Genomic DNA, 10,101 nt, shown 5'->3' with positions numbered 1-10,101 from the left:
CAGCAGGAGAGGACTCTTTAAAGTAGAGACACTACATAATGATATACACCTGAACATCAGCAGGAGAGGACTCTTTAAGTAGAGACACCACATACTGATATACACCTGAACATCAGCAGGAGAGGACTCTTTAAAGTAGAGACACTAGATACTGATATACACCTAAACATCAGCAGGAGAGGACTCTTTAAAGTAGAGACTACATACTGATATACACCTGAACATCAGCAGGAGAGGACTCTTTAAAGTAGAGACACTACATACTGATAAACACCTAAACATCAGCAGGAGAGGACTCTTTAAAGTAGAGACACTACATACTGATAAACACCTGAACATCAGCAGGAGAGGACTCTTTAAAGTAGAGACACTACATACTGATATACACCTGAACATCAGCAGGAGAGGACTCTTTAAAGTAGAGACACTATATACTGATATACACCTGAACATCAGCAGGAGAGGACTCTTTAAAGTAGAGACACTACATACTGATTTACACCTGAACATCAGCAGGAGAGGACTCTTTAAAGTAGAGACACTACATACTGATATACACCTGAACATCAGCAGGAGAGGACTCTTTAAAGTAGAGACACTACATACTGATATACAACTGAGCATCAGCAGGAGAGGACTCTTTAAAGTAGAGACTCTACATACTGATATACACCTGAACATCAGCAGGAGAGGACTCTTTAAAGTAGAGACACTACATACTGATATACACCTGAACATCAGCAGGAGAGGACTCTTTAAAGTAGAGACACTACATACTGATATACACCTGAACATTATCAGGAGAGGACTCTTTAAAGTAGAGACTACATACTGATATACACCTGAACATCAGCAGGAGAGGACTCTTTAAAATAGAGACACTACATACTGATATACACCTAAACATCAGCAGGAGAGGACTCTTTAAAGTAGAGACACTATATACTGATATACACCTGAACATCAGCAGGAGAGGACTCTTTAAAGTAGAGACACTACATACTGATATACACCTGAACATCAGCAGGAGAGGACTCTTTAAAGTAGAGACACTACATACTGATATACACCTGAACATCAGCAGGAGAGGACTCTTTAAAGTAGAGACACTACATACTGATATACACCTTAACATCTGCAGGAGAGAACTCTTTAAAGTAGAGACACTACATACTGATATACAACTGAGCATCAGCAGGAGAGGACTCTTTAAAGTAGAGACTCTACATACTGATATACACCTGAACATCAGCAGGAGAGGACTCTTTAAAGTAGAGACACTACATACTGATATACACCTGAACATCAGCAGGAGAGGACTCTTTAAAGTAGAGACACTACATACTGATATACACCTGAACATCAGCAGGAGAGGACTCTTTAAAGTAGAGACACTACATACTGATATACACCTGAACATCAGCAGGAGAGGACTCTTTAAAGTAGAGACACTACATACTGATATACACCTGAACATCAGCAGGAGAGGATTCTTTTAAAGTAGAGACACTACATACTGATATACACCTGAACATCAGCAGGAGAGGACTCTTTAAAGTAGAGACACTACATACTGATATACACCTGAACATCAGCAGGAGAGGACTCTTTAAAGTAGAGACACTACATACTGATATACACCTGAACATCAGCAGGAGAGGACTCTTTAAAGTAGAGGACACTACATACTGATATACACCTGAACATCAGCAGGAGAGGACTCTTTAAAGTAGAGACACTACATACTGATATACACCTGAACATCAGCAGGAGAGGACTCTTTAAAGTAGAGACACTACATACTGATATACACCTGAACATCAGCAGGAGAGGACTCTTTAAAGTAGAGACACTACATACTGATATTCACCTGAACATCAGCAGGAGAGGACTCTTTCAAGTAGAGACACTACTACTGATAACACCTGAACATCAGCAGGAGAGCACTCTTTAAAGTAGAGACACTACATACTGATATACACCTGAACATCAGCAGGAGAGGACTCTTTAAAGTAGAGACACTACATACTGATATACACCTGAACATCAGCAGGAGAGGACTCTTTAAAGTAGAGACACTACATACTGATATACACCTGAACATCAGCAGGAGAGGACTCTTTAAAGTAGAGACACTACATACTGATATACACCTGAACATCAGCAGGAGAGGACTCTTTAAAGTAGAGACACTACATACTGATATACACCTGAACATCAGCAGGAGAGGACTCTTTAAAGTAGAGACACTACATACTGATATACACCTGAACATCAGCAGGAGAGGACTCTTTAAAGTAGAGACACTACATACTGATATTCACCTGAACATCAGCAGGAGAGGACTCTTTCAAGTAGAGACACTACATACTGATATACACCTGAACATCAGCAGGAGAGCACTCTTTAAAGTAGAGACACTACATACTGATATACACCTGAACATCAGCAGGAGAGGACTCTTTAAAGTAGAGACACTACATACTGATATACACCTGAACATCAGCAGGAGAGGACTCTTTAAAGTAGAGACACTACATACTGATATACACCTGAACATCAGCAGGAGAGGACTCTTTAAAGTAGAGACACTACATACTGATATACACCTGAACATCAGCAGGAGAGGACTCTTTAAAGTAGAGACACTACATACTAATATGAACCCGAAATATGATAATAATATGTCTAAAGAAACATTGCTATTGGTTATGTTCCCACAGGGTATGCAGGATGCCCTACAGGGGGCGCTGTCCTCCCTCCTGCAGGAGTCTCCCCGCAGGAGAGTGGCTCTGGTCACATTCAACGATGAGGTAGGAGAATAATGTGAGGTTTCACTCAAATGAAACACTTCATGCCATAACAAGAGCAATGGACGACTGTTGCCCTTTCTGGAATACCGTGGTTGTTGTTTTGTTGTAGCTTTTGAAGATCAACTATAAATACTTCCATTCAAAAACACCTTCTCCTCACAGGTGGTGATATATGGAGATGGCACCAGCACTCCTCTGACTCTCAGGGACTGGGCGCTGGTGGACTACGACCATATTTGGAAACAGGGCGTGGCTTACAGCATCCCGCACTGTATCGCTGAGACGTACCAGCAGCTGATGCAGAGGGTCAAAGAGTAAGTGAACAAGACGTTCAATTATCTTCATACTTTAAAAATACCTTCACGTTTATTAATATCTCTGTTTCCAGCCTCAGGGAACATGGAGCTACGAGTCTCGGTCCTGCAGCGTTAGCCTCGGTTGCCATGGCATCAAGATATCCAGGGTCAAAGGTGAGGAATAAACCATCATTTTGACGGTCAAAGTTTTAATATAGGAGCTTAAATGAAAAGGAGGTGGGACCATAATGACGAGCAATCAATTACCAACATTTTACTTTTAGTTGATTTAACTTCTTGCAGAAAAATACTGACAAACACTGTAAAATATTATTTAAGGAACATTGACAAATAAGTGCCTTTCCTATTAACATGGGGAAAACATGCATTCAATTAGAATAGGTTTGTTTTATTTAGCATATCATTAATGTCATTCTTATCATTTAAAAAAACAATCCTCTCACTTTTATTATTCGTAATGGTTTCTGTTTTTTTCACTTTTAATTATATATTTGATTATCTGCTGTCATTTTATTGTCCTTCTGCCTTTTGTATAATGTCTTGTCTTTGTTTTAAAGCACCACATCTGTTGTATGAAATGTGCTCTATAAATAAATGGTGTTATACTCAAGAGACTAAAACACCTTCATGTTATTGCTGCTGGTAAAATGTGGTATTTATAACAGGTGGAAAGTGAGAAATGTAAATATGTGCTATACTAACCGTCTGTGTCACTATCAGTAACTGAGACAGCAATGACTTGTGGGTAATGTAGTTCCTTATCTGTGCAGGTGGTTCTGTGTACTGACGGCAGAGCCAACATTGGGCTGGGAGAGATGGAGAAAGCTCCCTCTCTCTCCTCTCTCTCCCCCTCCTCCCTCACCCCTTATTTCTACAAACAGCTGGCTCAGCAGGCGGTGGAGAGCGGGTGAGGAAAGCTTGTTTTGCACCTGCATGCCATATATTAAAACATTACATTCTAATAAATCAAAGCTTCTTTCTTGTCTTCCTGCAGAGTCATAATATCCGTGATGACGTTTGAAGGGACTGATTGTCGTTTGGCAGACGTTGGGAGGTTTGCAGACACAACTGGAGGAAGGGTGAGACACGTGCAGACACTGAGGGACATTTTGAATAGCGGAGAGATGATGAGATAATGCTGAAGTAGACATACAAGTTTACTTTAAATGAGGTTGTCTACAAGATTGCTAATCAATCACAGCGATCAATGTTTGACATGTATTCATTTTCAATGTCACATTCCCATTATTCTATGATTTATTCGACATTCTTACATTTTTTAAAGTATGTTATTATATTTTTTTAATCTTTTTATTGCACATCCCTATTCTTTTTTATTTTATTTACGTTTTGTGTTTTATCTTCTGTTATATTTCCTTCTCATATTATGTTTTGATATAAACACAAAGAATGGAAGTTACACCGTAAAAATAGGCAATCAAGATAAAATAAAATAGAACAAATATTCATATGAAAACACGAGTAAAAATAAGCAATAAAATATATAATAAAATAAAATAATATGATATAATGTAAACTTAACATGCAGTGGTTTATTAACTTATAAACACCTGCTCTGCTGCACAGGTGAACATCGTGAGCATCGGCACCGTGGCAACAGAGATACAGTCGGCTTCCGTGGACAACATCCTAGCAACGGGAGTCACGGCAACCCTTATTGCTCCTGATGGAGTGTGAGTGACACCAAGAAATATATTGACAGGAAGTTAGTTAGTTTCAACAAATGATGAGCACAGAAACGCCAAAATAAACTGTTTTTTAATCCATATTATATTAACTCTATTGATCTCAAATTGGGATTCCACACATTCATTTCTTTCCTACTCATTTGTATGTTTACCCTGGAAATGAAGTATGTTTTGGTGATTTTTAATAATACTCTATTTCTTGCTCTGCAGGTATTTTCCCTTTGAGGACGAACAGAATCACACACTGGTGAGAGAGATTGGAAACGTGACCAAAGGGCTGGAGGTCACCTTCCAGTTCGCTGTGAAACCAGAGTTCATGGAAGGTAAGACACACAATCAGTATTAACATCCACTATCTTATGGTATACATGCTTTAATGTGTGTGTGTGTGTGTGTGTGTGTGTGTGTGTGTGTGTGTGTGTGTGTGTGTGTGTGTGTGTGTGTGTGTATGTGTGTGTGTGTGTGTGTGTGTGTGGTCTAGCATTACTATACTTGTGGGGACCTAAATCTGTTTACATAGTCACGTGTGGGGACTCGCCTCCCTTATGGGGACAAATTGGAGGTCCCCATAAGGGGAATCATTAATTTTAGGGTGAAGACTTGGTTATGGTTAAGGTTAGGATAAGTCTCCAGGAAATGCATGTAAGTCAATGTAATGTCCCCTGAAGTGATGTATACATGGTATGTGTGTGTGTGTGTGTGTGTGTGTGTGTGTGTGTGACAGTTTTCCTTCAGAAGGACACACTTCCTTTCCAACTCCAGCTGAGTTTTAAGACCAGAGACCAGGAGAAAGTGACTCGTGTGATCACTGAACAGAGACCTGTTGCTTCCTCCAGGTAAACACTGAAGGTGGAAATCAATATTCATTTAACACAAAAAGTGAGGAAATGTGTGCTTATTTATTTAATGTAACAATGCTTCTTGGCAATACATCTTATACCGTGTGATTTTGTCACATTTTTCATACTCAGCTCAGATGTATTGCCAAAAAGCATTGATACAACAAAGAAATACTCTGCCAAACACTCATGTCCTTCTCCTGAAGTGGGATTTGGGCCGGGAGTCTCAACATGGCGGTACTCGGCGTTCACTCCGCTCAGCTCTGCGCCAGATTAACCATGGAGGGACGCGTCCAGGAAGCTCAGAGACAACTGAAGGATCAGCAGCACCTGCTCAGCCTCATCAGGTACGACTGAACACACCTGAGTTGAAGGGCGGATTAAAATATGGGGAGGATTTTCAAGTTGTGTGTGTGTGTGTGTGTGTGTGTGTGTGTGTGTGTGTGTGTGTGTGTGTGTGTGTGTGTGTGTGTGTGTGTGTGTGTGTGTGTGTGTGTGTGTGTGTGTGTGTGTGTGTGTGTGTGTGTGTGTATAAAAAGGTATGGATGGTGAATGGGTATCATGGATTCTTTGATTTGCAGGAAAACAAATATGCTTGAAATCACGGTATGTGAACAAAAATTGTGTCCCCGCAACAATTTAAAAGTTAATATTCCTTTACTGTTTTATCATTCCTGAACAAATCTGCAATATTTTACTGTTTTTACCCGGTGTGTTGCAGACAGTTTGATATTTTGTAAGTTTTCTTAACCTTTCGCCTCAGTGACACACTCTGAATACACACACACTCCGACACACCTTAAAAACTTGTTTATAGAGCTGTCTGCAATGTGTGTGTGTGTGTGTGTGTGTGTGTGTGTGTGTGTGTGTGTGTGTGTGTGTGTGTGTGTGTGTGTGTGTGTGTGTGTGTGTGTGTGTGTGTGTGTGTGTGTGTGTGTGTGTGTGTGTGTGTGTGTGTGTGTGTGTGTGTGTGTTAGTAAGCAGAGGCCTATCAAAAAAGAAGAGAGTATCTATGGCAACTGGATGGACACCATGACAACAATCTGTGATGACATCACCCCTGGATCACAGGTAATCATACACCTGAATTATGAAACCAGTTTATAAATGTATTATTCATTTACACTTCAGTATTTTATTTCATCCTGTTCGTCTGTTAACGAGCACAATGTCTACAATTGTCAATTAAATATAGGAAGTATTTTTTGCATTGGGTCATGGTAAAAATATGTGTGTGTGCTCCAGCTCTGAATACAATATTACCTCGCTTTAGAGAGGTACAAAGGTGTTGTATAAATAGCCAGATTGAGACATTTTCTTCTGGTAATAACACATAATGTCATCTTTACCAACTGGGGCACACCATTTATGTGTATCACCACCAAAAAGTGATTAAAGGGATGGTTCAGAGCACTGGGTTAGCATAGCTTAGCATAAAGACTGGTAACAGGTGGAAACACTTAGCCTGGCTCCGTCTAAAAGTGACAAAATCTGCCTCGTCTCCTTTTAAAGATCATGAGATTAACATGTCACATTTTGTTTCATTCAAAAGTTTAAAAAAAGACAGGAACCGGGATCTTTTACTCACTGATTTCTCATCTCATTCCCCTCCAGACTCTCTCTGATGAAGCAGCGAAGGTAATGTACCAGATGAAGAGAGCCAGCAGCGTCAGCAACAACAACAGCAACAACAGCAACACTATGCAGGGGAAGGAAAAGGCCCTAATGGAAGGAATGTAAAGACATTTGGCCTCCATATATATGAAGATTTCATTTCATTTTTAGCCATATTGGCTTCATAGACTGTTTATAACAAGTGGATGCAGCCACCATGATATTAGTACCATTTTGAAGCCTCAATTATTGTCATTTGGTCGTTGCGACCTTGATGTTTTGGACCAGAAGTGACTCAGTACAGTAGAACCGAACGCTGAACAAGACTCATACGGATACCAACATTTTCTATTAACTTTCATGAATTGAAAACACGAAAAACACCCAACTGGACGACATAGTAGCTTGCTGTCAATCAATAAGTCAATTAATCGTTAGACTTAAAGCTAAAGATTAACACCATAAACTCACAATAAAAATGTTCGAAGAGGTAATAAATCAAGAAAGAAGCAGGGTCATTTTCTCATAGACTTCAATGGAGTCGAGCCCCCTGCTGGCCATTTGAAATAATGCAGGTTTAATGTTTTTCCGCATTGGCTTCGCTTTTAAGACATGGATGTTTTAAAACTAGATTTGCTCACAACTGAAGGAAAATGATTTTCAGTGACTTTTATTTATTCATAAAATGTGTAGGCCTATGCATATTCGATAGAGTAAAAACATGTGTTTACCTTAATAACCCTTCTGTTTATTTGCTAGTTAGCTAGTTATTGTACCTTTGAATGCATTCTCACATTTCAACGTTAGATGTTGACATGTTTAAGGATTTGATTTATGTGTCGCTGTGTGAGTTGACTTCCAGACGCTTGCAAAGGATGATTAATTGCATGTGAGTATTTACAATCATAGGTGTTATGCTAGGAGTCTGGCCTGGCACAGTGACCTAGTAACATTTCTTAGTGTGTTTCTGGTACTACAGTCTGTCGCTGAAGGCTGTTTCAGTAGTTTATAGCCTTCAAATATCTCTTGTGATTAACTCTGTCTACCTTTTGAAGGAGCTGTAGATACTAATGGTGCATTCAGGCGGCCCTAGTAAACTCAGAAAGTTGCACATTTTGTTCGGCACTACAGAGTTTCAGAAGCACTGAAAATGGCTATGAAGCGGTACATATAAGCAGTACATTTTGGTTAGTGATGGACACCAAAACAGAGCTTAAAGAGCGTGAAAATTGGACTCTAAATATGTCAATTCAATACTGGGAATATCAAGGCAATAGATCATCACGTTTCTCCAGCTTGAATACAATATCACCACCTACTCCTGGATTTCCATAAAACACTTTTTCTTGCCACATAACCCCATATTTAACTATTTTTATCCAAAAACTATCTTTTTCTGGTTATAAAAAGTCATCTTATCTTCACCAACTTTCTGATTCCCCACCAAAAAGTATTAAAAGAAACGTTCAAGATACTGTGTCAGCAGTTGGTTAGCATAGCTTAGCATGACGACTGGAAACGGATGAAAACAAGTAGTCTGAAGGTCAGACAATTAGACTACTTGATGGAAACAAGACTCAAACTAACCAGTGATGTGGCTCCTTAACTGCTGGATGTATAAATAAAGAAATAAAGAAAACACTTGCTCAATATATTCCCTATCAACTTTGTAGTGAAGTCAAGCCATAACAGGCTATAAAACAACATGTATTGCAGCAGATAAAACCATACAGCTGCCATTTACTATATCACAGAACTTCAAGTACCTTCCCTTGTGTTATTCAGGTACCTATAATAATAATATGGTATCATGATGCCATTACAGAGATTAAGGGGTTAAGTTCTGGTGGTGTTTCTTCAGTGTCTGAATGCTAGTAAAGATATCACTCGTCAGCTGTGGTGAGAAACAACATCGTGAGGAATGTAGGCCTACAAGAAGAAAAGCACTGATTGTACTTTTCCTCTTGTTATCAGGAGATAAGGAGAAAGGAAAAGTACCTGAAGCTACGTTTTCTAATTATCAGGCACTTATCTTCTATTAATGCTAGTACTCCAATTACAGAGGGAATGATTGCAGGTTTATCTCACATGGATTTAATTTGCAGATTAAGATTTTTAATAAACAAAAACAAACAAATGACTTAATTGATCAATAAAAACCTGTGAATAAAGTTGTTTATACACAACTGTATACTTTGTAATGACCCTACAGTTGTCAGAACTATCATGATTACACGTTGATGACACATCCGTAAATCAATCAAGGAAGACAGCTAGTTTCTTTTTAGATTTTTTGACATGTAATTTGTATAATTAAGAGAAGATTATGCCTTGTTGCAGTGTCATTGTGTCACCTGAAAAGCTCATGAGACTGAGTGAGATGTTTTTGTCACAAAGCCCAGCATCCTGTTTGGGTACACGCGGTCTGAGAATTGGCTTATCTCGAACTGAAGGTCGAGCATCAGTTGCTGTGAGGAATGTGAGATGTCTGACTGGTTAAAAGACACGCACACATGTAGAAAAGTCCCAGATCATTTAGATGCCATAACTAAGTCTTGTAATCATTATGAAGATTGAAATTAATCGCAGGGTTGAGTAGAGAGAAGACATTGTTCCTTTCTGTTATGTTAAAAAGACATATGTAACTTGATTTGTATTAAAAGGAACTGATTGAGGACAATAGGTTGGTTCGTCAAGGAGGTTATTAGCCTAGCAACAAAACAAATAATAGTAGAATAGGAGAAATCTGTTTTACATATGCTAAAAACTGTCTAAGAGCCACCTGGATTTAAAATGATCACTGATTAGA

General features: G+C 39.1%; 1 protein-coding gene across 2 annotated transcripts in view; it reads left to right on the top strand.

Annotated features, from left to right (window-relative positions):
• The window catches only part of si:dkey-9k7.3 (circularly permutated Ras protein 1), a 14,451-nt gene extending 5,518 nt beyond the window's left edge, over positions 1 to 8,933 (top strand). The window contains exons 9-19 of one of the 2 annotated variants that reach the window (XR_004568925.1): positions 2,724 to 2,813; positions 2,976 to 3,127; positions 3,202 to 3,283; positions 3,901 to 4,037; positions 4,125 to 4,209; positions 4,718 to 4,824; positions 5,050 to 5,162; positions 5,564 to 5,675; positions 5,811 to 6,025; positions 6,656 to 6,749; positions 7,293 to 8,933. Coding sequence is in view for 1 of the 2 variants with exons in the window: in XM_034216093.1 (XP_034071984.1) it covers positions 2,724 to 2,813; positions 2,976 to 3,127; positions 3,202 to 3,283; positions 3,901 to 4,037; positions 4,125 to 4,209; positions 4,718 to 4,824; positions 5,050 to 5,162; positions 5,564 to 5,675; positions 5,885 to 6,025; positions 6,656 to 6,749; positions 7,293 to 7,418 (1,239 nt within the window). In the remaining variant the exon portion in view is untranslated. The remainder of the gene's footprint in view (positions 1 to 2,723; positions 2,814 to 2,975; positions 3,128 to 3,201; positions 3,284 to 3,900; positions 4,038 to 4,124; positions 4,210 to 4,717; positions 4,825 to 5,049; positions 5,163 to 5,563; positions 5,676 to 5,810; positions 6,026 to 6,655; positions 6,750 to 7,292) is intronic. The other variant, XM_034216093.1, reaches the window with a different exon arrangement.
• Positions 8,934 to 10,101: the final 1,168 nt, after the last annotated feature.

This window comes from Gymnodraco acuticeps, unplaced genomic scaffold, assembly GCF_902827175.1.
Source record: "Gymnodraco acuticeps unplaced genomic scaffold, fGymAcu1.1, whole genome shotgun sequence".
Taxonomy (NCBI): Eukaryota; Metazoa; Chordata; class Actinopteri; order Perciformes; family Bathydraconidae; genus Gymnodraco; species Gymnodraco acuticeps.
The sequence above is the reverse complement of the archived record's forward strand: the minus strand, read 5'-3'. Positions and strand labels throughout refer to the sequence as shown.